We start from the raw sequence: 26,489 nt of genomic DNA, 5'->3' as shown, positions 1-26,489 counted from the left end.
AGGGGGGGGGGGGAAGAGAGAAGAAAGAGAGGGGTGGTGTTGGTGGTTGGGGGGGGGGGCGACTTACCTGTGTGTGGTAGCCGGCGCTGGTGAGCACGCTAGTGGGTTTAGCAGATCGTCGACTTACCTGTGTGTGGTAGCCGGTGCTGGTGAGCACGCTAGTGGGTTTAGCAGATCGTCGATGAGAGAGGGCAGAAAATGGAGGTCGGAGAGAGAGAGAGAGAGAGAGAGTCGTTCAAATTAGCAAAACCATATGTAATAAAAAATTTTGAATTTATTACTACTTATATTTTTGTTTGAAAATTTATTTTATATTCAATATTAAGTTAACCTTCTTTGAATTTGAATTTCTAATTTAAACTAATAATGTATATAATTCAATCACATTTGAGTTCATTCGGGCTGGATGCCAAAGACTACTCATATCACATTTGAGTCATTTTACTTGAATGCATTTGTTTTTCCAACATTTGAGCACATCTTGATTAATTAATTAATTAGCTGATACATTTAATCAGCAGCCAACATAGATATTACATAACTTTGACTCCCAAGCCCTACACAAATAGAAACATTCGTAATTTCATATGATATCTTTTCGATCAAATTCTAGTTTCCAAGTTTATTACGACTATTCGATCTAAAATAAGCAATTTCTTGAATATTTTTAAATAAAAACATTAAAGTTTAAAAGAGAAAAAAAGAAAATCATCTTTATTCTTTCCCGCCATTTCTCTCTTACACTTCCCCTTTGTCCTCACCGCCGCTTCTCCCTTACCTTCCCCCCCTTCTCTTCCCCTCTTTCTACTATTCCACCGGCGACTGCGATTTCTCATTTCTCTTCTCGCCGGTCGGAACTCTCCCGTTTTCCAGCGAAAACCTAGTCCTCCAGCTACCCTCTCCCTCTCGCAGCACCATCGAGGTAATATAGCTCCTTCAATTTTTGAGATTTAGTATATGAAGTTTTTATTCAAATGCTGAAATAGTTTCGATTTGTTTTAATTTATAGAAGAGTACTGATTATTTCTTAATTTATAATAGTTATCAAGTGTTCTGGCAATCTGTTTCATTAGATATACTGATTCTAGATCTAACAATTAATTGACAAATGCCCAATTTTCACTAATGCAAGCTCTTACGGGTGATATGCTTGTGTGATATTAGTAATCATACTTAAGTTTATACTTTGCTTTAGGTTGTCATAACTCATAATTATCAACTTCTTTTGCTCGATCTATTTGTCTATATAAACCGAGAAGACGAATAACCTGAATTGAATCATCAAATCGACCAAATGTAGATCCTATCTAGATCATGCAAATGAAATGACAACATGTCTATATTGAGAGCAGTGTTCTCCGCCTATGTGTAAAGGAATATAGTTGTTTTAAGCAAATGCTAATTCGATTTAACAGACCAAGTTTAGTTATGCACTCTTGTTTTCTTTTTGGTGTAGAGAGGAGCTTGTAAATGAAGCAGAATCCATATTAGGCCTCTTAGAATCCATACAAGACTAGAAAGGGATTCTTCTCTAGGTTTTTGTTCAGTTCTACATATTCGAGCACTTTCTTGGTGCTGCATCTATAATATATTTACCTTCTCTCAGAAAATGAAATGGTATTTCTTGTATAGTCTATATGTTGCAAAGCTTCTAGTTTTCTTCTGCTTATATCATGACACTAAAAGCCACACTCCAGGATTCTTTGTGGAAATAAATTGATTTTCCAGTTCAGAGCTTTATGCTGATTGCAGGATTTTTGCATATCTTAATTGCTCTTTGCTTACCATATACTTTATATTTACTTATCAGTGTATATGTTTTCTTCATTCTCTTCTTTCATTTTGCACTTTGATCTGATTTATGTTTTTTTCAATTTCGGAACACTCAGATTTTGCTAACATCTTCTGTAGGCTTTCTTGCAAAGGTAATTGGACAAATTATAGCTGGTGATAAAGCAATTGTCTAGATTCCTGTAGAAGCTTCCAATGGCAGAAACCCCAAAGAAGAAAGCCAAACAATCCCTTAACACAACCCCCATTAAGCAACACAAGCAACTGCCTGTTTCTAATTTATCTCCTTTAAACCCTATTATCCCTCCAACCCCACAAACCCTAGACCCCACCCCTCGCCGCCGCTCCCTCCGTCTTACCTCCACCCCTCAAACCCCACCACCACTACTTCCTTCGCCTCCATCTTCTGCCCGCTTCCGTAAATCTCTCAAATTCACTCCCAAAAGTGCCACAAATTCAGCAAGAAGAAAATCAAAGCTCACTGTTTCTACCCCCATTTCGACACCGGGACCCACTGAATCGAAGAGGAAAAGGAAGTCTTCAGAGAACAAGAATGTGGCTGTTGAAAAAAGAAGCAGTTTAAGGGGTTGTAAGAAGAAGGTGTATTATAAAAAGGTGGTTTATGATGGGGGAGAGTTTGCTGTGGGGGATGATGTGTATGTGAAGAGAAGTGAAGATGCGAGTTCGGATAATGAGGATCCCGAAGTGGAGGAATGTAGGATTTGTTATAGGCCAGCAGGGAGGGTGATTATGGTTGAATGTGATGAATGCTTAGGAGGGTTTCATTTGAAGTGTTTGAAGCCACCACTGAAAGAGGTTCCTGAAGGGGATTGGATTTGTGTGTACTGTGAGGCGAAAAAATTAGGGAAAATGGTGGAAATGCCCGCACCACCCAAGGGAAAGAAACGGGTAAGGACTGCCAAGGAGAAGTTACTTGACAGTGATCTATGGGCGGCTCGTATTGACAGGTATTTGAACTTCTTATTTCCTAAGTTAATTATAAGAACTTTTTATGGTTTTGTTTAATTTTGCGTATCAATAGTCGTGATGTTTGGTTAATTCTGATATCAATGTTATAGTGTATGGAAAGAAGTGGATGGTACCTACTGGTTTCGGGCACATTGGTATATTATTCCTGAGGAAACGGCTGCAGGAAGACAGCCACATAACTTAAGGAGAGAACTCTATCGGACTAATGATTTTGCTGATGTTGAGGTAACATTATGCTATTCTCTTTTCTGTCGTACAATGTAATGATTTTTACTTTGTAGGTTATATGCCACCTATTTTGCTGCGTTTGAGGATTGTAAGTTTTGTTAAGGAAGAAAATTGTCCTTGTAGATCAGTTCAATTGATTGATAACTTCCCAAAAGTAAAAATTAGATGGACATAAATGTTTTTATCTATCATTAAGTATTGTTTTTGATAGAGTTCTTAAAAATGAAAGATTACAAGTGGTAAGCTTGCTTTTTGGGTTTTGGATGTTACAACGGATCTAGAGGATAGGACTCACCCCAATGCAAAGAAGCCAAAGCTTCAATTTCTCTGCTTATTTGGCAGTCTGATATTGACTGGCTATGTTACGAGTAATTGACCATTACATCTGTTAATGAAGACCTACTATTCTGTCTGCAGATGGAATCTGTCATCAGGCATTGCTATGTTAAGAATCCAAAAGAATTTGAGAAGGCGAGAAATGATGGAGATGATGTTTTCCTCTGTGAATATGAGTATGACATTCACTGGCATAGTTTCAAGCGCATTGCTGAGATTGAAGATAATGATATGGTGTGTTCTAAAAAAAATTTGATGATATTTTGTGGAACCTTTGTTTATATGTGATGGAAGATTTTGGAACTAATAAGCCGTCTCCTCATTTGGTAGGATGAGGAAGAAGCTGAGAACGACGAGGACTGGAACTCTTGCGAAGATCCAGATTCTGACGTGGATGATGAAATAGAGTATGAAGAGGAAAACCAAACTAATCCATTAACCAGACCATCTCCAGCTCATCCGTTGGCTGCGGTATACAAATTGTCCTTTGTCAGATTCCTACTTCACTTCTTCATGTTGCTTAAAGCAGAAGCTAATTAGTTTTTCTAAGAGTGCAGAATTCAAGAAAGGGACGCTTTTTTGGACTACAAAAGATAGGTGCAAAGAGGATACCAGAACATGTGAGATCTCACAAGCTTACTGAACTTGAGAAAGCAAAAGGAACCCTTTTACTGGCAACTTTGCCCAAGTCTCTACCTTGTAGGATGAAGTATGTCTTTCCCGAGGTGCACTCTTTATGCAATTTGCTCCATATTTATCTGATAAGCAAGTGCTTTTTTTTTTTTTTTTTTTTTTTGGCAGAGAAGTGGAAGAGATAACTACTTTCATAAAAGGTGCCATATGTGAGGATCAATGCCTGGGCAGATGCCTTTACATACATGGTGTTCCTGGGACAGGAAAGGTATCTATTGGCTTAGGGGAATACCCTGAGTGATAACACAAGGCAGTCATGTTTTGCCTCTATCTTTTAGGCTTGTCAGACATTACTGATTTGTTCCTTTATCTGCACTATACTGCAGACAATGAGTGTACTAGCAGTAATGAGGAATTTAAGGTGTGAAGTTGATGCAGGGAGCATTAAACCTTATTGTTTTGTGGAGATTAATGGCCTAAAATTGGCTTCACCTGAGAATATTTACAGTGTAAGTTTGAAGTTCAATCTTTCTGGTGATGCAGACGATGTCTTTATTCTCTGAAATGTTTCTCTTAACTGTTTCAGGTTATTTATGAAGCACTTAGTGGACATAGGGTCGGTTGGAAAAAGGCTCTTCACTTCTTGAATGAGCGGTTTTCAGATGTGACTGAATGTAGCAAAGAGGACAACCGCCCATGTATTCTACTTATAGATGAACTTGATCTCCTGGTTACCAGAAATCAAGCGGTAAATGATGCATCCTTTTATCCAGCATGATAAATATCCAAAACAGCAAGTCGCACATCATGACCTTTTTTCTTTTAATTACAGGTTTTATATAACATTCTCGATTGGCCTACAAAGCCAAATTCCAAACTGATTGTTATAGGTGTGTGTACAATTTGCTGTCAATGTTTCCTTCCATCCGCGTTAGTTATTACATGTAAAGATAAAATGTTAACTTTTCTCACCAACAGGTATTGCAAATACTATGGATCTTCCGGAGAAGTTGCTTCCGCGGATTTCAAGTCGTATGGGCATACAAAGACTTTGCTTTGGTCCATATAACTATCAGCAGCTTCAAGAAATTATTGTAACTCGCCTCAATGGAATTGATGCCTTTGAAAAACCGGCAATTGAATTTGCTTCAAGGAAGGTTGGTCCTTCTGTGGTGCATCTCTACCAGGAGCTTATCTTTATTACCCGATTCTAATTATCAAATCACATACTTGAGCTTGTCTGCTGTTGTAAATGTGATACTTAAACTGATTTTAAAGCAATGTCCACTTTACACATAAATCCAGGTGGCAGCCGTTTCAGGCGATGCACGCCGTGCACTAGAAATATGTAGGCGAGCTGCGGAACTTGCAGACTATCATGCTAAGAAATTGCTATCAATTCCCAATTCTGCTGCAGCAGGTGAGAGCTAAATCTCGAACTAAATAGACACTAGTGGCAAGAAACAAATACTTGGAATTCCAGTAGAAGGAAATACACATTTGTTCTGGTGATGAACATATGTAACAGATGGAATGTTGTCTACATCTTTATCTCTATTTCCTAGTGTCAAATTTCTTAAACTTGTGATACATGTTTCAGCAATCGATGACCTCTTTTATTCCCCAACATTCATTTCATTCACCAATTGAATTCAAATAGGGATATCACGACTGTTAAAATTATAGAATACAAGCATTCAAGCAATAAAAGGATGCCTCGTGAGATGCATCAATGAGCTAGTGCCTACAAATGATAAATTGAATTCAACCCAGTAGTCACATTCAACAGGAAGCTGATTTACTAGACATGTGTCAATAATGTAAGCTAATTTGATAGTTTCCATTCTTTATATAATCAACTGTGCCATCTCCCAAGATTTTATGGTGTTACCTCTGGTGTTTCAGGGGTTGGCGTATTTCATTAACCAAGGTGGATCTTAGGTTCTTATAGGCAATCTCTTGATATCTCACATCGTAATGAAGCAGCATCAGTATTAGCTGTTTTGAGTAACAAAATAGAATGTACAGCAATCTTCATCCTTGCTATTCATAGCAATAGATCTCCTAGGTGTTTTAATGGTGGTTGGAGGCATTAACTACTCCTTGCTGCTAATATCTTTTAGCTAGGTGGTTTTATACAGATTACTAATATATGCTTGCTTTATGTTACAGGTAAAATGCTTGTCAGAATGGCAGATGTTGAAGCAGCCATTCAGGAAATGTTCCAGGCTCCTCATATCCAAGTGAGTCCAAAAGGAACACACTGGTGTAATCTCAATATTCATTTTAGTTAAAGGGTACTTATCTTCTCGATAACAATCAAGAGTCCACTTTCTTCCCTTTTTTTAATTATAGATAAAAGTTTTTTTATAAAACTAATGCACTAAGCCAGTGCCCCAGGCGTAATTACAGGTTTTGCAAATTAGCTATTGTGTCTAACATTGCCTCTACATCTTGTACAATAGCTAGTTTGCACCAAAAAGCTAGCAATGAAGCATCTATGTTTAAGGCTATGTATGTTTCTTCTTTGCCTTAAAAAAATTTGTAATTTTTTTCAAGCCAAACAGTCCACCAGATGGCTTGAGGTATAGTGTTCCACGTATTTTGAGCTTTCTCGCACAGCCCCTCCCTGGTCCAACACTTCAGCAGTTCTGTAATGGAATATGGCATGACCCGATACATGCCAAGTATTGACAAAAACATGTTCTGTAACTGACTTGTTACTCTGCAAGGCTCAAAGAGGTGGGTAACTTCTTCAGACTGTTCTTCGCACAGTGTACATCTACTGCAAAGCTGAAAACCTCTCTGTTAGAAGTTGGTTTGGGTATCCAGGAGAAGCAAGAGACCTTAAGAGGCGCCAAATTGAACCAGATATTTTTCCAAGGCCCCTGTTGTTGAGCCACTTATCTTTTTTTCTTTCTTTGTTGTCTTGCCATTACTCCCATTCACAAACTAGTTGGCATCCATTGTGTGGGTAGGTAGTTTTGTAAAAAATAGCTAAAATTTGAACTCTCTGCTTCACCAAAACTTTTTGGGTGTCCAAATGGATGTCTCCAATAGTTTATAATCCTATCAATTGCTGGAAGAATCAGCTTTGTTAAAGGCTCGCTTAAAGCGCCCTTAAGCCCTGAAGCTTGGGGAAAACTAGGTTGAGTGCTTCGTCTCGCTTAATTGGCGCTTTTAGCGTAGGCGTCAACCAAGGGGCTAAGGCATGTGCACGTTCACCCTTGCGTTCGGTCCTTAAGGGCACAGCAATATATATATATATATATATATATATATATATAGCTTAATTATAGTTTTTTCATTCTTTTGTCCAAATAATTATCCTTTGCGTTTATAGTTGCATTTTCTTGCATTGCATTTCTATTTTTGTTTCTCTTCATTGGTGCTTTTCTTCGAAAACCCCCACGCTTTAACTGCGATTTGCGCTTAAAGCTCCGACATACTTTGGTGCTTTTTTGAGCTTTTCGCTTTTGACTACTCTGGGAAGAACGGGAGTATCCTTATATGCATGTAAGCATTGAAATGAAATTTACCAAAGGAGTTCTGCTGACCATCTCTTAGTACAAAATGGGAACTCCAACAATTTCGTAGTGCAATCCTGTTATGACTAGCTCTGTTCTTCTGTAGTTGATCCATAAGGATGCAGCGACTAAGTGCTAGCTAATGTTTCACTGGCTGTGTGTGTGTGTGTGGGGGGGGGGGGGGGGGGTATAAGGATTTTGTTTCTTTTGTACACTGTATCATAGTGCTTGCATTATATCTAATTATTTGTTTTTCTGTAGGTGATGAGAAGCTGCTCCAAACTGAGTAAAATCTTCTTGGCAGCTATGGTCTATGAGGGTCATAAGACAGGGATGAGTGAGACCACCTTTGACAAGGTAGGTAACCTGTCTTCTGTCTTTTGCAGTTTCGCCTCTTTTGGCATCTATGATTTAGTGATGGATTATGTGTCTCTTGTAGTGAATAAACCGGATTAATTGATCTCTTTTCCAATTTATTCTTTCTCCTTTGATTCTACTCTTTCTTCTACCTTGGTTTTTATGCTCTTATTTTAAAGTCTTCTGGCCTATCTCTCTTCTGTAGTAGCTTGATTCTTTTTTAAGTTTGCTCCCTAACATAGTTTTCTCAATGCAGTTGGCAATAACTGTTTCCTGTCTCTGTACAAGCAATAGTGAAAATTTTCCAGGGTGGGATACGCTTTTAAAAGTCGGGTAAGCTACAATATTCTTTCGTTCCCTGAAATTTTCAAGCTATAAATTTGTAACTTTGCATTAATGAAGTTCCAGATTTCTTGTTTAATTGCTCTATATCGTGAGTAGCAAGCCCTGATCCTTTTATTAGCAAATTCTGGTAGTAAAACATTCCTTACCGTGTTGGTGGCCCCTGGCTGTCATCATTAACGATTAGTTCCGTGTTCTCTCATAACAACAACAAAAAACCCAGTGTAATCACATAAGTGGGGGTCTGGGGAGAGTAGTGTATACGCAGACCTTACCCCTACCTTGTGAAGGTAGAGAGGCTGTTTCCGATAGACCCTCGGCTTAAGGAACGCTAAACAGGGAGTAACCAATAATAACAATAACAAGAGACAAAAAACAAAGACACTATGTGTAATAACAAAGATCTAACAAAAGACATACAAGGATACTATTAGCAATACTGATAAGAATGACACAACATGGAATAACAAAAATCTAGGAACACGAAACTGTAAGAATAATACTAATGCTACTGGTAAGATTATGAGAAACTCCCGACTACCTATCAAACTTCAATCTAATTCGCGACCTCCACACTTTCCTATCGAGGATCATGTCCTCGGTAAGCTGAAGCAATGCCATGTCCTGCCTAATCACCTCTCCCCAATGCCTAATCACCTCTCCCCAATACTTTTTTGGCCTACCTCTACCCTTCCTTAGACCCGTCATGGTCAACCTCTCACACCTCCTAACCGGGACATCGATGTCTCTCCTCGTCACGTGCCCGTACCATCTCAGCCTCGATTCCTGCAATTTGTCTTCCATAGGGGCCACTCCCACCTTGCCCCTAATAACCTCATTCCTAATCTTATTTTTCCAGATATGCCCACACATCAATCTCAATATCCTCATTTCTGCTACTCTCATCTTCTGAACATGGGATTTCTTGACTGGCCAACACTCAGCACCATACAACATAGTCGGTCTAACTACCACTATGTATAACTTGCCCTTAAGTCTTGGTGGCACATTCTTATCACACAAAACACCAGATACGAGCCTCCATTTCATCCACCTCACTCCAATACGATGTGTAACATCCTCGTCAATCTACCGGTTGCCTTGGAAAGCAGACCCAAGGTACATGAAACTATCTCTCTTGGGAATGACTTGTGTATCAAACTTCACGTCCACTTCTATTTCATGTGTCCCTCACTGAATTTGCACTCTAAGTATTCTATTTTCGTCCTACTCAACTTGAAACCTTTAGACTCTAGGGTCTGTCTCCAAACCTCACTGAACTTGCACTCCGTGTTCTCTCATAATGTCGTGAAATACATTTAATCATTGATATGAATAAAAGTGGATGCCAGTGAATGGTGATTGTAAATCCTCTTTCATTTTGTTAATTATCCTACTTATGTCATTTATTTTGTTTGGTGGCAGATGCAAGCTTGGTGAATGCAGAATACTTCTATGTGAACCTGGAGTGAAGCATAAATTGCAAAAGTTACAGCTCAACTTCCCAAGGTCAGTTTCTTTCAAGTCCTCAGTTGTATGTGAATCAACCCTTGTACCTGATTTTCTCTTTCAATTAAAATGTCGTTATAGAAGATCATCCTAAATAATCAAAATGCATAATCATCTGTGCCCAAAAATCTTAACAGTGACAACTTTGTTATGATAGACTCAAACATACATTTATCAACACATTTGAGAAAGAAACTCAACATCTGACTATATGGGAATTTTATCTGGCAAATTTGTTGTTCGTCCATGTTTTTCCTTGTTTATGGGAAGTCTAGGCTAAGTTGGATTGGGGTTCCTCAGCATTTGTATTTATTTAGGTTTTCAATTTGTACCTGATTCTTTTTGGGGCCTAAGCGTTCTGGTTATAGCCGATGGCAAGACTTGAATTCAGGATCTTAATTGTGTAAACCCTCTTATGAAAGCTTATTTTTCTGTTTATTTATTAAGATCTTCAAAATGAAGACCTTATGCTTGTTTCTTGCATGGATGATCTATATTAGGAAAGAAATGTTTCAGATAGGATATTAAGGATGAATAACTTGTTGCTCTTTCCAGATGTCATCTGTTAAGTGAAACTCTTTCATTCAACTAATGATAAGCTGTTTTAGTCCATCAAAATAACCTCTTGAAATGTTGGCTTTTTGAAAAGATTATGGTAAAGTGAAGTTCTTTCATCCAACTTCTAATCTTGTAAATTTTTGGAAATCCCCATGTTTTAGTAGTTTTTGATTCATCAATAACTCTACAGACGCTAAAGTGCTTTTAGAATGAAACCTTAGCTTAGAGCTTCTAAAAATGAAGAGAAATTATCCTCCTCATTCTTCCAAACACCCCCTACCTCCCCCACCCCCCCCCCCCCCCCAAAAAAAAAAAAAAAAACCCAAATGCTGAAATGTTAAAAATTAGTTGTAATGGTTGCTTTGATCCTGATTGATTGCGTTTTTGTTGCAGTGATGATGTTTCTTTTGCACTTAAAGAGAGCAAGGAGTTGCCATGGTTGGCTAAGTATCTATGATTTGTGGATGTTCGAGTTTCGTTGCAATTCTTTTTCCTTCATGGATAATCATTGGTTTCATATCCTTTTTCCCAGTCATTTTCAGTTCACGTCAAACTCAGAAAATTCTTCACAAAAACAGTCCTATTTTCCTTGTTATCTATGCGCTTGTTAAACATTATTTATTTGGACCAATTCCAGAATCTTGATTGAAATTGGTACGACTTATTTGAATGTGTTATGAGGATGTTTTTCCAATAGCCGATTATCGTCTTATCTGTCTATTTAAATATTTCTCCAGATTCAGAAAAATATGAAGTTTGACAGTATGATGAGATTCTGTGGACAGGATGTAATTATTCATATGGTATGACAAGGCATGTATAGCATGGATCTGAGCATTATAGAGTACATAGAGTTAATTAACAATCAAAGCTGGCATTAGATAAACTGCATGATTGCTATGGAGGGTTGAATGGAATAGGTTGAATATGACTTGGTCGAGTTTGTCATAGAAAGAGAACAAGAATTTGCTAGTGTTAATAGTGCTTTCCATTTCAAGAAAAAAGAATGTTGACCGATAGCACGTCATGAAATAGATTCCACTGCATTAAAATTGCTTTTGAAGATATGATTGATTTATGATTATGATTCCCACTCCTACATACAAGACAAGTAATTATATTATGTATGTTAGTAAAAAAGGATGAACTGACACTGTCGATACATATGTTTGGATACTGAACACATGATTTGACCTTATGCTTGAGATATGGTATTTCCATTTGGTATGAAACATGATATTGATATTGAAAGTACACTTTATGAACATATGTTGCACTAAAAAAATGGTTTTGGGATTCAACAAGTGTATCCGATTCTTACTTAGGTAGATTCCCTAGAATATACATTTGGATCATAGCTTGATAAACTCTACAGAGGTAGTGGCGTTTGTTGAAATCCCACCTATAGGAAATTAATCAACTAGACTTTGATAAGAGGGAGACAGAGGAGGAGGTGATTTATAGTAATAAGGAGGTAGCGAAAATGGTTAAGGCGGTGGTGGTGATGGCGAAGCATAAATACAAGGCTTATAATCAGCAACTATACCAGTGGCTATCAAACTAAACGCTAAATTAAGGAGGAGCCATTGCCCTAACTTGATTGAGGTTCAATATTTGGAACTATTTGTGTTCTGCATGGTTTAGGAGGAATTAGCTCTATATAGGTAGCGACATGATGGATATAAGTTATTCATGTAATTTTATATGTAAAAAAATAAAATTTTAAAATAAAATATGAATATTGATATTCTATTCTCGCATATTTTTTTAACAAATCTTTCAGGAAGAATAAATTACGGAAAAAAAAAGAAGAAGTTAAAATACAAGAGAATGAAACAAAACCATTGTTTGACTTATCATCTTCATATTCACAATGGCGGAATACACATGTGAAAATTATGGAAAGAGACATCTAGAGATAAAAATGAGTCATAGTTGCATATGTAGATCTATATACGCAAAGGTCATAACTACATATATGAAATCTACTAGTATTTTTGCCTATAAATTTTAGACATATTTTTCTTCTCTTTTACATTTTGCTTAATTTTTAAGTGAATAATACCATCTAATTAAATAATAAAATGGTATCACCAGACTCTAAAGGTGGTAAATGTTGTTTTCATTTCATCAAGTGGAGTGTTGTTACATGACCCCAAACAGGAACCTTGATATAAAGTTTTGGAGAAGACTTGTTGGAGTACTCTTGATTTAGTAAGAAGTTAAATTAAGTTCCACTAATTATAATTTTTTATATATTAAAAGGAAAAAGATCTGCCTAGGATTGTTATTGTCTTCCGTTTCGTGTTACAAACACCTATATGCAATCTTTCAGTGGTATCAGAGCGCATTCTTAGCTACAAATATAAAAATCATGGCTAATACTTAACAATAGCCACAAAAAATAAAATTTTGTGGCTATTTAGGATTTCGTTAAATTTCTTAGCTACAAAGATTAAAATGGTAAAGCTAATTCCTCAAATTTGCTACAGTTGCTAACTATCATGACAATAGTTATTCAATAGCCACAAATTTATTGCTACAATAAAATTTCATAGCTAACTAGTATATTTTTGTTACGAATTTATAATTACTATAGCAATAATAACCTTATAGCCACAAACAGGGACCTTGATATAAAGTTGTGGAGAAGATTCGTTGGAGTCCTCTTGACTTAGCAAGAAGTTAAATTAAGTTCCACTAATTATAATCTTTTATATATAAAAAGAAAAAAATCGGCCTTGGATTGTTATTATCTTCCGCTTCGTGCTATGAACACCTATATGCAATCCTTCAGTAGTATCAGAGCCATTATTCTTGTGTCTAAACTTTATTTACGAAATATTTTAAGATAATATTTGAATAGTTCAAACTATAATACTTATGTCTTGTGCAATAATCAAATTGTTTGAATGTATATTGATTGATATTATTATATTGTGAATAAAATATGTATTAGGACTTAAAATTTTGTAAACTAATGAAATAGTTCATATTTTATTATATTGTGAATAAAATATGTATTAGAACATAGAATTTTGTATTAGATACAATGTTAATCTATAGTAGGTTATTGGATTATGTTGTCATTTTAATTGTTATTAGTTCATGAGATGTCAACAACAACAAACCCAGTGAGTTCCCACGAGTGGAGTCTGGGGAAGGTAAGATGGACGCAACCTTACCCCTATTCTGGAAGGCCAGAGATGCTATTTACGATAGACCCTCGGCTAAAGGAAGAATGAAAAAAAGTAATGGCAACAAGTAGTAAGTAAGCAAGTAAACACTAGGTAGTAATAACAATCTAGGAATAAAGAGATATCATACTAACACTAACGCTATCGAACTGAGAAGACATGGGGAGAAAGCTCGACTACCTACTAATCTACCACCCTAATCCTCGACTGCCACATCCTTCTATCAAGTTACATGAGCAATTAAACCCATTACTAGAATACTACATCCATCTGTAATGTGAGTATCAGCTGGAGCTAGGATATTGCTGCACACCCTTATATTCTAATCTTATGTTCCTTCTGCTCAGGTTATGTAGGTTTATCGTTTGTCTTTTTTGTTATCTTTGAGATAGCTGATTATGTCAAGTCTAGCAATGATTTTGTAATGACTTCTTTTGATGTTTAATACAAAGTTAGTTACCAAAAATACCTTGATTTTGGCAATATAGTTTCTCTTATATTTTGTCTTTTTGCATTGCTAGAAACATCTCTTTTTTTTCCTTCCCTTTCTTTTGTTAAGATATACATATCAGAAGTGTCGTAGTTAGAAAATAATAATTTCTTTTGTTGTAGAATTTTTGTTCTTTGTGTTTACACATTTTCCTGATGAATAGAATAGAAGTAATATTAAATTGAGGAATAAGATGAGTATCCTATAATTGCAGAAATCAATTCCTTCTACAAATTTTCTCTCTACTACTTGCTTCCAATAAAACTGGATGTAGTCTTCATTATCCAAATTTTGAGTCTAACCAAATTTTAAAGACACAAACATTGCATCTTATCAAGATTATTAAAATATAAAAAAATAAATAGTTTGATGATGTGTTTTTAAGGGATGAAAATGGACATTGGGCCTAACTAAATCTAAGAAGCTAAGTCAAGAGGTGATTATGAGCACTTAAGTTTTGACCATAATCTAATTGTTTTTACTAGTTTTTACTTTTTAGTATATAAATATTCTTTGAGTTTAATCTACATATTTTAGCTTTGTTTTACCTTTTATAAATTTTTCTTAAGAAAATTAAAAATCACACAAGATTCATATTTTTGAATTATTAGCTTTGTTTTAATTTGCAATAGAAAAAAATTCACAAAAATATATCTTTCTTCTAATTTTGGTAAAGCTTTGGTAAGGCTAGTAATTTTATAACACATTTCAATGATGAACACAAATGCAAATCAATTTTTCTACAAAACTCACGTGAAAGGGAGTCTGGCATCCTTATCCACTATAAAACACTCAGCATATATATTACAAGGACTCACTGAAAAAGGGAGAGGAGAGAAAACAACTGAAAAACGGCCTTCTTCTGCATTTTCCAAGCTTCCCATAGCGAGACCCAAAAAATTTCTAACCATGAAAACTCTATAAATCAAGCTCCATCGTCAAAATCAGGGGAAAAACCTTGAAACCAATTGTTTTCCTCCATGGAACCTAGCTGAAAAGCTGTTCAAAAACTGCCCAAAAACAGTCCCTAAACCACCAAATCATCACCCCAATAACCAGTAAAAAGCAACCACGAATAGCTCGTTTTCAATCTGTTTTATCGCCGAGTTTTCCAGATTTTTCGGTGAGTTTGGAGGTCCGTGGATTCCGGCGAAGTTTTCTGCACAAAGGTTCTCTCTTCTTTTTCTTTAATTTGTAAATGTTTGATGAAGTTGCCTCATGTACATAACCTGTTTAGGTGCTTTTAATCAAATGGGAATAAATTCCTATATGACTGGAATACAATATCGTTTACATATGTGGGTTGATTCGAATTTTTCAATTATCAAAACCAAATCAATGGTGACGGTTTTTTAAATTTATAAATCAAACCAACAAAGTCGGATTTTTCAATCTCGATTTTTCTCAAATTTTTTGGGTTTTTTTGAGTTTTTGAGTTTTTTTCCGGTAAAATCTTCATAACATAAAATATGTAATTTGTGCTCTAAATATTTCTTAAATCCTAGTAAAATACAACTATATAATGTATTTTACAAGAAACTAACACAATAATATGACATAAGTCATAACATTAAAATATTTAATAACAAAGATAAAATAATAAAATTACATAAAATAAATATTGCTAATTAATAAGCCATAATAAAAATTAACATAATCTAAAAATACTATATAGGTCATGCTAAAATAAGTATAGCTAATAAGTACTAATATTATTTACATAACTAAGCACTAAAGAAAAAGATAAACTAAGTTATACATTTTCTGTAATGACCCGACCGGTCGTTTGGAGTGTATTAACCCCGATTCCCTATTTACTGTTTCCCCAGTACCTTTTTCTGCTTATGTGACTTGCCGGGAGGTTTTATTTTGGTTTCTAGAGTGTTTTGGGACACTTAGTCCCTAAATAAAGGCTTAAGTCTTAGGATTTTGACCGTAGTCGGAACTGTGTGAAGACGACTCCGGAATGAAGTTTCGCCGGTTCCATTAGCTTCGTTGGGTGATTTTGGACTAAGGAGCGTGTCCGAATTATGTTTTGGAGGTCTGTAACTCATTTAGGCTTGAAATGGTAAAATTTGGACCGGTAGTGAAAATTTTGATATCGGGGTCGGAATTTAATTCCGGAAGTTGGAGTAGGTCCGTAATGTCGAATATGACTTGTGTGCAAAATATGAGGTCAATCGGACGTGATTTGATAGGTTTCGGCATCGGTTGTAGAAGTTTAAAGTTTCAAGTTCATTAAGTTTGAATCAGAGGGTGATTCATGTTTTTAGCGTTATTTGATGTGATTTGAGGGCTCGACTAAGTTTGTATGGTATTTTAGGACTTGTTGGTATGTTTGGTTGAGGTCCCGGGGGCCTCGGGTGTGTTTCGGATGCTTAACGGATTGAATTTGGACTTAGGCTAGTTGCTGAAGATTTTCTTGTTTCTGGTGTTTTCGTACCTACGGACGGGAGACCGCAGGTGCGGGATCGCATATGCAAAGGAGGAGCCGCAGATGCGGCCAAGAAGGAGCTGGGCAAGAACCGCAGGTGCGAAGATTTTCCCGCACCTGCGAGAGTCGTAGATGCGGGCAGCTAGGCGCAGGTGTGAGGGGAAGCCGCAGGTGCGATGCATTTCCGCACCTACAATAGTCGGAGATGCGGTCGCATAGCCGCACGAGCGGAGCCTGGGATTCTATGTGGAATCCGCACCTGCGAAGGTATTTTCGTAGGTGCGGCGTCGCAGATGCGACAGAGGTCCGCATGTGCGAGATTTCTGGACAAAACACTTAAATGCAAAGGTTCACGATTTTTGCTTATTTTCAACATTTTGAACTCGGGTTTGGCGATTTCTTGGGAGCATTTTGAGGGGTTTCTTGAGCTAAGTCCCTTGTACTTATTTTTGATCAATAATCTTGCTTCCCCATTTATTTTCCCACCTAGTTAGTGTGTATTTAAGGTGAAAATTGGGAGTTGGAGGCTAGAGTTTTGAAGAGTTTGATTTGGGGTTTTGAGTAGTCATTTGAGGTCGGATTTTGATAAATTTGGAATGGTTGGACTCGTGAGTGAATGAGATTTTGGATTTTGTGATTTTTGCCCGATTTCGAGATGTGGGCTCGGGTCGACTTTTTAGGGCGAATTTTGGAATTTTTGTTAAAGTATTGATTTCATTGATTAGATGAGTCTATTATAGTTGTATTTATGATATGCAATTATTTTTGGCTAGACTTGGGCCATTGAGAGTCGGATATTCGTGGAAAAGACATTGTTACCGATTGATTTAGCTTGGTTCGAGGTAAGTGACTTGCCTAACCTTGTGTGGGGGAACTCCCCTTAGGATTTGATACTGCTTTTGATATATGAGCGCCGTGTACGTGAGGTGACGAGTGTGTACACGAGCTATTGTTGCAAAACTCCGTTTTCATTAAGTAAAATAACTGTCTTCCTTTAACTGAGCTACACTTGTATATGAATTTATCCTATTTAGTCTAGAACAACATGTCTACGTGTCTTAATTGCTTATGTGAATTCTGTGCAGCATGCTTAGTGAATTTCCCGCATCTTCCTTGACTGATACTTAGTCTAAATCGTAAGATTTCATGATGTAGTTGTATTTCCATTGTTTGCGCTGCATATTTACTTTGGGACTACAAAACGGTATTCTGGTAGATCCCCTGCTCTGCATATTTACTTTGGGACTACGGAACGGTATTCCGGTAGATCCCCCTGCTCTGCATATTTACTTTGGGACTTATGGAACGATATTCCGGTAGATCCCCCTGCTCTGCATATTTACTTTGGGACTACAAAACGGTATTCCGGTAGATCCCCTGTTGTTATTTCAGTATACTGAGCTGTTGAATTGCTATGATTTCATTCTTTGTTAAATTTCAGTACTTATTGTACTGCAATATTTCATTCTGTCTTAGTTTATTTTATATATACTAGTATGGCCCTGACCTGATCTCGTCACTACTCGACCGAGGTTAGGCTTGACACTTACTGGGTACCGTTGTGGTATACTCATGCTACTCTTCTACACATGTTTTGTGTGCAGATTCAGATACTTTTTATCAACCCCGCTACTAGCTGAGAGTGCTTGTTGCTGTCCGAAGACTTCAAGGTATATCTGCCACGTCCGCAAACCTCGGAGTCCCCCTCTATTCCCTCCTATGTCATTTACCTTCCTTACTTCTGTTATTAGACTCTAGTGTATAGAGATACTAGTTTCCTTCTGTAGTTTGTGACTTATGATGTTCCGGGTTTTGAGATTTCTGTGTATTTTTGAATTGTTGGTTATTATACATGCGAGGCGGCATGGTACCCAGTCATGTTGTTATTGCTAAAGTTAGTTGTTAAATTTATATTTTCATTTCATTATTCCGCAAATATCAGGCTTACCTTGTCGTAGAGACTAGGTACCATCACGACGTCATGCGGAGGGAAAATTTGGGTCGTAAAAAGTTGGTATGAGAGCTCTAGGTTCATAGATGTTGTGAGTCACAAGCAAGTTTAGTAGAGTCTCGCAGATTGGTACAGAGACGTTTGTATTTATCTTCGGGAGGCTATGGAACTATTAGGAAAAATTTCACTTCTTTGATTCCTTGTCGTGTGAAATTGTTGACTTTGAAATTCTTAACTTTTGTATTCTATTCTCTCACAAATGGTGAGGACACGTACAAGTGGATCTGATGATTAGGCACCCGCGCCCCATGCTAGAGTTGCGAGAGGCCGGGGTAGAGGCCGAGGACTTCCATGTGGTGCAGCTAGAGCACCCGCACGAGCTGCTACAGAGGATCCCCCAGTAGCTCCAGCTGGAGGGTAGACACCTGAGATATCTGTTGCTGCACCAACCCTCCAAGAGAGTCTAGCTCAGTTTCTGAGCATGTTCAACACCTTAGCTCAGGCTGGATTGATTCCACTTGCTCCTGCCATATCTCAGGTCGGGGGAGGAGCACAGACTCCCGTCGCCTGTACTCCAGAGCAGCGGGTTTAGGTCGACCAGGTTCTAGAGATTTTACCAATGCTGCCGGTAGCTCTAGCTCAGCCCGAAGTCAGGGCAACAACTTCTGAGGTGGAGTAGCTCAGACTTGAGAGGTACAAGAAATACCACTCACCTACCTTCGGCGGATTGGCTACAGACGATACTTAGGGTTTTTTGGATAAGTGTCATCGTATTCTCTGTACTATGGGTGTAGCGAAGTCGAGTGGGGTTTCGTTTACTACATTCCAGCTTAGATAAACAGCCTATCAGTAGTGGCGTGCTTATGAGTTGAGTAGTCAGGCTGAGGCAGCTTCACATACATGGACTCAGTTCTCGGACATGTTTTTGAGAGAGTATGTCCCTCAGAGCCTCTGGGACTCATTGCGCGCGGAGTTCGAGTAGCTGCGCCAGGGTTCTATGACTGTGTCTGAGTATGCAGTCCCTTTCAGTGTTTTGGCCCGACATGCACCGGTCTTGGTTGCCACAGTTCGAGAGAGGGTTTGACTGTTTATTGAGGGACTCCACCCCAACATCCGGATTAGTATGGCAGGGAGTTGGATATGGATATTTCTTATCAGCAAGTTGTGAATATTACTAGGAGATTGGAGGGACTGCTTGCCTAAGATAGAGAGGAGAGATAGGCCAAGAGGTCTCGAGATACTGGTTATTATTTTGGAGTTCGTGCCCTAGCAGCTCGCCATGGTAGGGGTCATGTAAGCCGCCCCATTCATTCAGTTGTTCCAACCGCCAGCGGTGTTCCAACTCCTTCTAGACCCTAGGAGCCTTATTATGCACTACCAGTATCTAGTGTGTCTCCTGCACGGGGTGTTCCTAGCGGCCAGTCCAACAGACCTAGCCCGAGCCAGTCACAGCAGCCACGCCCTCCCAGAGCTTGTTTTGAGTGTGGCGACACTTGCCATATGGTGGGGGATTGCCCCATGATTAGGAGGGTGGAATTCTACAGACGTTTCAGCTACAACGTGCTCTACTGGGTCCTCAGGATATGATTACAGCACCAGCTATAATCCCACCTGCTCAGCCAGCTCGAGGTGGAGGTCGGGAGGTAGAGGTCGCCCTAGAGGGGGAGGCTAGGCCAGATATTATGCCCTTCCTGCTCGTACAGAGGCAATTGCTTATGATTCTATCATTTCAGGTATTGTTCCAGTCTGTCATAGAAATGCGTCAGTATTATTTGACCTAGGCTCTACATATTCCTATGCGTCCTCTTATTTTGCCCCATATTTGGGCGTATCTCGGGATTCTTTGAGTTTTCCTGTTTATGTGTCTACTCTTGTGGGAGATTCTCTTGTTGTGGACCGTGTGTATCGGTCGTGTTTGATTGCTCTTAGTGGTTTTGAGACCAGAGCCGATTTATTATTGCTCAGCATGGTGAACTTTGATATTATTTTGGGCATGGACTGGTTGTCGCCCCATTATGCTATTCTTGATTGTCACGCCAAAATCGTGACGCTGGCTATGCTAGGTTTACCACAATTAGAGTGGAGAGGTACCTTGGAGCATACTCCGAGCAAAATTATTTCATTTCTTATAGCTCAACGAATGGTTGAGAAGGGATGTGACGCGTATCTAGCTTATGTGAGAGATGTCGGTATTGATACCCCTACGATTGGGTCAGTTCCAGTAGTGAGGGACTTTCCAGATGTGTTCCCAGCTGATCTTCCGGGCATGCCGCCCGACAAAGATATTGATTTTGGCATTGATTTTTTGCCGAGTACTCAGCCCATCTCTATTCCTCCATATCATATGGCTCCTTCTGAATTGAAAGAGTTGAAGGAGCAGTTACAGGAATAGCTTGATAAGGGCTTCATTCGGCCAAGTGTATCACCTTGGGTTGCTCCTGTCTTATTTGTGAAGAAGAAGAATGGTTATATGCGGATGTGTATTGATTACTGCCAGTTGAACAATGTCACAGTGAAGAATAGGTATCCATTGCCTCGTATTGATGACTTGTTTGATCAATTACAGGGTGCCCGAGTGTTTTCCAAGATTGACTTACGTTCAGGATATCATAAGTTGAAGATTCGGGAGCTAGATATCCCGAAGACTGCTTTCAGGACTAGATATGGTCACTATGAGTGTCTTGTTATGTCTTTTGGGTTGGCCAATGCCCCAACAACTTTTATGCACTTGATGCACAGTGTGTTCCGGCCTTATCTTGACTCATTCGTCATTGTGTTTATTGACGATATTCTGGTGTATTCTCAGACTCAGGAAGATCATGAGCAGCACCTGAGGACTGCGCTTCAGACCTTGAGAGAAAAGAAGTTATATGCAAAATTTTCAAAGTGTGAGTTTTGGCTAGACTCAGTGGTATTCTTCATCTTATAGTATCGAGTGATGGGATCCAAGTGAATCCGAAGAAGATTGAAGCAGTGCAGAGTTGGCCCAGACCGTGCTCAACTACGAAGATTTAGAGTTTTCTTTGTTTGGCGGGGTATTACCGTTGGTTCGTTGAGGGTTTCTCATCTATTGCAGCACCTATGACCAGGCTGACCTAGAAGGGTGCTCCGTTCAGGTAGACAGAGGAATGTGAGAAGAGCTTTCAGAAGCTCAAGACAACTTTGACTATAGCCCCAGTATTGGTATTGCCTATAGGTTCGGGGTCTTATACTGTATATTATGATGCAACGCGGATTGGTCTAGGCATGGTGTTGATGCAGGATCATAGGGTGATTGCCTACGCGCCCAGACAACTGAAGGTGCATGAAAAGAACTATCCTGTCCATGACCTTGAGCTAGCAGCTATTGTTCATGCCTTGAAGATTTAGAGGCACTATTTGTACGGTGTCCCTTGTGAGATCAATACCGATCACTAGAGTTTGCATCATCTGTTCAAGCAGAAGGATCTTAATTTGCGTCAGAAGAGATGGTTAGAGCTGCTTAAGGATTATGACATCACCATTTTGTACCAGCCCGGGAAGGCCAATGTAGTGGCCGATGCTTTGAGTCGTTGGGTAGAGAGTTTGGGGAGTTTAGCATATCTACCAGCAGCAGAGAGGCCTATGGCATTGGATATTCAGGCCTTAGCGAGCCAGTTTGTGAGATTGGATATTTCTGAGCCGAGTCGAGTATTGGCTTGTGTGGTCTCTCAGTCTTCTCTTTATGATCGTATCAGGGAACATCAATATGAAGACCCCCATCTGCTTGTCCTTAAGGACACGGTCTATCATGGTGATGCTAAGGAGGTCATTATTGGGGAGGATGGTGCATTGAGGATGCAGGACAGGCTATATGTGCCTAATGTGGATGGTTTGCGTGAGTTGATTCTCTAGGAGGCTCACAGCTCGCAGTACTCCATTCATCCGGGTGCCATAAAGATGTATCAGGACCTGAGGCAGCATTATTGGTGGAGAAGGATGAAGAAAGATATAGTAGAGTATGCGACTAGATGTCTAAATTGCCAACAGGTGAAGTATGAGCAGCAACGACCGGGTGGGTTATTTTAGAAGATAGAGATTCCGGAGTGGAAATGGGAGCAGATCAGTATGGACTTCGTTGTTGGACTCCCACAGAATCAGCGGAAGTTTGATGTAGTTTGGGTGATTGTAGATAGGCTGACCAAGTCAGCTCATTTCATTCCTGTGATGACTAACTATTCTTCCGAGAAGCTAGCTCGAATTTACATCCGCGAGATCGTCAGGCTTCATGGCGTACCAGTAACTATCATCTCTGACTGGGGTACATAGTTTACATCATGATTATGGAGAGCTGTACAACATGAGTTAAGCACAACATTTCACCCTCAGACGGATGGACAATCCGAGCGCACTATTCAGATACTGGAGGATATGCTCCGTGCGTGTGTGATATATTTTGGGGGTGCTTGAGATCAGTTCTTGCCACTTGCGGAGTTTTCTTACAACAGTTATCATTCCAACATTCAGATGGTACCGTATGAGGCTCTATATGGTAGGCGATGTCGGTCCCCAGTGGGTTGGTTCGAGCTGACCGAGGCCAAATTATTGGGTACGAACTTGGTTCAGGATGCCTTGGAAAAGGTTAAGGTGATTCAGGTTAGACTTCGCACAGCCCAGTCCAGACAGAAGAGTTAGGCGGACCGAAAGGTTCACGATGTTCCATTCATGGTTGGGGAGCGGGTCTTACTCCGAGTTTCGCCTATGAAGGGCATTATGAGATTCAGAAAGAAGGGCAAGCTGAGCTCAAGGTTCATTGGTCCTTTTGAGGTGTTGCGGCGTGTTGAGGAGGTTTCTTATGAGCTTGTCTTACCTCCCAGCCTAGCAGGAGTTCATTCGGTATTTCATATTTCGATGCTCCGGAAGTATCACGGTGATCTGGCTCATATATTGGATTTCAGCTCAGTCCAGTTGGACAAGGATCTATCTAATGTTGAGGAGCCAATGGCTATTTTAGACAGGCAGGTCAGAAAGCTAAGGTCAAAGAACATTGCTTTCGTGAAGGTTCAGTGGGGAGGTCATCCGGTTGAGGAGGCGACTTGGAAGACCGAGCAGGATATGCGCAACCGTTATCCTCATCTTTTACCACTTCAAGTATGTCTCTATGCTCGTTCGAGGACAAACGATTGTTTTAAGAAGTGGAGGATGTAACGACCCGGTCAGTCGTTTTGAGTGTATTAGCCCCGATCCCCTATTTACTGTTTCCCCCGTACCGTTTTCTGCTTATGTGACTTGCCGGGAGGTTTCGTTTTGGTTTCTAGAGTGTTTTGGGACACTTAGTCCCTAAATGGAAGCTTAAGTCTTAGGATTTTGACCGTAAGCGGAACTGTGTGAAGACGACTCCGGAATGGAGTTTCGTCGGCTCCGTTAGCTCCCTTGGGTGATTTTTGGCTTGGGAGCGTGTCCGAATTGTGTTTTGGAGGCCTGTAGCTCATTTAGGCTTGAAATGACGAAAGTCGAATTTTTGGAGTTTTGGACCGATAGTGAAAAGTTTGATATCGGGGTTGGAATCCAATTCCGGAAGTTGGAGTAGGTCCGTAATATCGAATATGACTTGTGTGCAAAATTTGAGGTCAATCGGACGTGATTTGATAGGTTTCGACATCGGTTGTAGAAATTTAAAGTTTAAAGTTCATTAAGTTTGAATCGGAGGGTGATTCGTGTTTTTAGTGTTGTTTTATGTAATTTGAGGGCTCGACTAAGTTTGTATGGTGTTTTAGTACTTGTTGTTATCTTTGGTTGAGGTCCTGGGGGCCTCGGGTGTGTTTCGGATGCTTAACAGATTGAATTTGGACTTAAGCTAGTTGCTGAAGATTTTCTGGTTTCTGGTGCTTTCGCACATGTGGACGGGAGAGCGCATGTGCGGGATCGCATATGCGAAGGAGGAGCCACATATGCGGCCAAGAAGGAGCTGGGCAGGAACCGCAGGTGCGAAGATATTCCCGCACCTGCGAGATTCGCAGATGCGGGCAACTGGGCGCAGGTGCGAGGGGAAGCCGCATGTGCGATACATTTCCGCACAGCGGAGCCTGGGCTTCTAAGTGGAATCCGCATCTGCGATGTTGTTTCCGCAGGTGCGGCGTCACAGATGCGACAGAGAGTACGCATGTGCGAGATTTCTGGACAGAACACTTAAATGCAAAGGTTCGCGATTTTTGCTCATTTTCAACATTTTGAACTCGAGTTTGGCGATTTCTTGGGAGCATTTTGAGGGGTTTCTTCAGGTAAGTCCCTTGTGCTTATTTTTGATCAATAATCTTGCTTCCCCATTTATAATCCCACCTAGTTAGTGTGTATTTAAGGTGGAAATTGGGAGTTGGAGGCTAGAGATTTGAAGAGTTTGATTTGGGGTTTTGAGTAGTCATTTGAGGTCGGATTTTGATAAATTTGGTGTGGTTGGACTCGTGAGTGAATGGGCTTTCGGATTTTGTGATTTCTGCCCGATGCCGAGACGTGGGCCCGAGTCGACTTTCTAGGGCGAATTTTGAAATTTTTGTTAAAGTATTGATTTCATTAATTAGATGAGCCTATTATAGTTGTATGTATGATATGAAATTATTTTTGGCTAGATTTGGGCCATTCGGAGTCGGATATTTGTGGAAAAGGCATAGTTACCGATTGATTGAGCTTGGTTCGAGGTAAGTGGCTTGCCTAACCTTGTGTGGTGGAACTCCCATTAGGATTTGGTACTGCTTTTGATACATGAGTGTCGCGTACGTGAGGTGACGAGTGCGTACATGGGCTATTGTTGCAAAACTCCATTTTCATTATGTAAAATACCTGTCTTCCTTTAACTGAGCCCTGACCTGATCTCGTCACTACTCGACCGAGGTTAGGCTTGCACTTACTGGGTACCGTTGTGGTGTACTCATGCTACTCTTGTGTACTTGTTTTGTGTGAAGATCCATGTACTTCTTATCAACCCCGCTACTAGTTGAGAGTGCTTGTTGATGTACGGAGACTTTAAGGTATATCTGCCGCGTCCGCAGACCTCGGAGTCCCCCTCTATTCCCTCATATGTCATTTACCTTCCTTACTTATATTATTAGACTCTGGTGTATAGAGATACTAGTTTCCTTCTGTAGCTTGTGATTTATGATGTTCCGGGTTTTGAGATTTATGTGTATTTTTGAATAGTTAGTTATTGTACATGCCAGGCGGCATGGTACCAGTTATGTTGTTATTGCTACAGTTAGTTGTTAAATTTATGTTTTCATTTCATTATTATGCAAATGTTAGACTTATCTAGTCGTAGAGATTAAGTGTTGTCACGATGTCATGCGCAGGGGAAATTTGGATCGTGACATTTTCATTATAAACCAATGTAAAACTAAAATAATTATCCAACACTATCGTCATTCCTAGTATTGAATTGAATTTCTTTTGTTAGCATTAATATTGGAGGAATTAATGCAGACTACCTATAAAAACTAAAATAATTACCTGTTTTTACCTACATTGAATATATTTACATTTAATACCCATGCGATCTAACTTAATTACCCGACTACTCATTTCCCCTTGACCCATAAGTTTTTAATCAGTCTCATCGTGTTGAATCTGTCCTCTTCTAATGAAAGTACCCTTAGTTTGTTTTTGGGTATTATGAGTTGAAACCGTAGAGCAAACTTTTGAGAAGTAATAATTAAAATGATCAAACTCAATATTCCTTTAACTTGCAAATACACAATCACTTTTATTGCGTGGAGATATGTTGAGAAACATTTTATGTAGGCACGATAAAACCTCTAAATTATTTTTTATTATTTTGAACTTTCAAATATAAAATTTAATTGAAATAGCGTATAAGTGATTTGAATTTCAAAAGGATTGTCCTAAATTTTTGTCCAATTATTGTCCATATTTTTAATAAATAAATAATAATATTTATTAACATTTGTGGAATTCCATGGAGGTATTATTCATTGCATAAGCTCTCATTGAGTTAATTAGATTATGTGACAACTGATATTATTTCAGTTCAATAATTGATTTTTTTTAAAAAAAATTAAACTTTTTGTATACAATTGTATACCCGGTTGGTATAGCTATATACTATATTGATATCATATGTTAGTTGGAATATTTTTTGGTTGTATTAGCTATATTTAATTGGTACACTATTTTATTT

General features: G+C 39.0%; 1 protein-coding gene, 1 long non-coding RNA gene and 1 other non-coding gene across 5 annotated transcripts; all 3 read left to right on the top strand.

Annotated features, from left to right (window-relative positions):
• Window positions 1–726: 726 nt before the first annotated feature.
• On the top strand, window positions 727–10,967 carry LOC104116315 (origin of replication complex subunit 1A-like). 3 transcript variants are annotated; one of them, XM_009627141.4, is made up of 17 exons: window positions 727–922; window positions 1,912–2,759; window positions 2,871–3,006; window positions 3,427–3,579; window positions 3,676–3,816; window positions 3,903–4,054; window positions 4,147–4,246; window positions 4,365–4,487; window positions 4,565–4,726; window positions 4,811–4,868; window positions 4,957–5,135; window positions 5,284–5,398; window positions 6,151–6,221; window positions 7,767–7,862; window positions 8,119–8,195; window positions 9,630–9,713; window positions 10,665–10,967. In XM_009627141.4, exons 2-17 carry the CDS (start codon window positions 1,987–1,989, stop codon window positions 10,726–10,728), a joined length of 2,484 nt encoding a protein of 827 aa, XP_009625436.1. In that variant the 5' UTR covers window positions 727–922; window positions 1,912–1,986; the 3' UTR covers window positions 10,729–10,967. The 3 variants fall into 3 exon arrangements, with proteins under 3 accessions (XP_009625436.1, XP_033517269.1, XP_033517271.1); XM_033661378.2 differs by lacking the exon at window positions 727–922 and adding an exon at window positions 1,311–1,617; XM_033661380.2 differs by lacking the exon at window positions 727–922 and adding an exon at window positions 1,694–1,811.
• LOC117281530 (small nucleolar RNA snoR28) lies at window positions 3,487–3,564 on the top strand. Its single transcript, XR_004512162.1, has one exon. It is a non-coding gene; the product is annotated as a small nucleolar RNA snoR28 (small nucleolar RNA).
• A 3,757-nt stretch (window positions 10,968–14,724) lies between the features above and the next one.
• Window positions 14,725–18,316, top strand: LOC138903742 (uncharacterized). Its single transcript, XR_011413128.1, has 2 exons — window positions 14,725–15,127; window positions 17,997–18,316. It is a non-coding gene; the product is annotated as an uncharacterized lncRNA (long non-coding RNA).
• Window positions 18,317–26,489: the final 8,173 nt, after the last annotated feature.

The sequence above is a fragment of the Nicotiana tomentosiformis genome, chromosome 1 (genome assembly GCF_000390325.3).
Source record: "Nicotiana tomentosiformis chromosome 1, ASM39032v3, whole genome shotgun sequence".
NCBI lineage: Eukaryota > Viridiplantae > Streptophyta > Magnoliopsida > Solanales > Solanaceae > Nicotiana > Nicotiana tomentosiformis.
The sequence above is the reverse complement of the archived record's forward strand: the minus strand, read 5'-3'. Positions and strand labels throughout refer to the sequence as shown.

Bases quoted from the DNA above. Each gene is read 5' to 3' on its own strand.
- LOC104116315 (XM_009627141.4), top strand. From the start codon at position 1,987: ATGGCAGAAACCCCAAAGAAGAAAGCCAAACAATCCCTTAACACAACC. The intron at 4,727-4,810 runs GTAAATGATGCA...TTTTAATTACAG, and splicing joins TGGTTACCAGAAATCAAGCG to GTTTTATATAACATTCTCGA. The intron at 7,863-8,118 runs GTAGGTAACCTG...TTCTCAATGCAG, and splicing joins GTGAGACCACCTTTGACAAG to TTGGCAATAACTGTTTCCTG.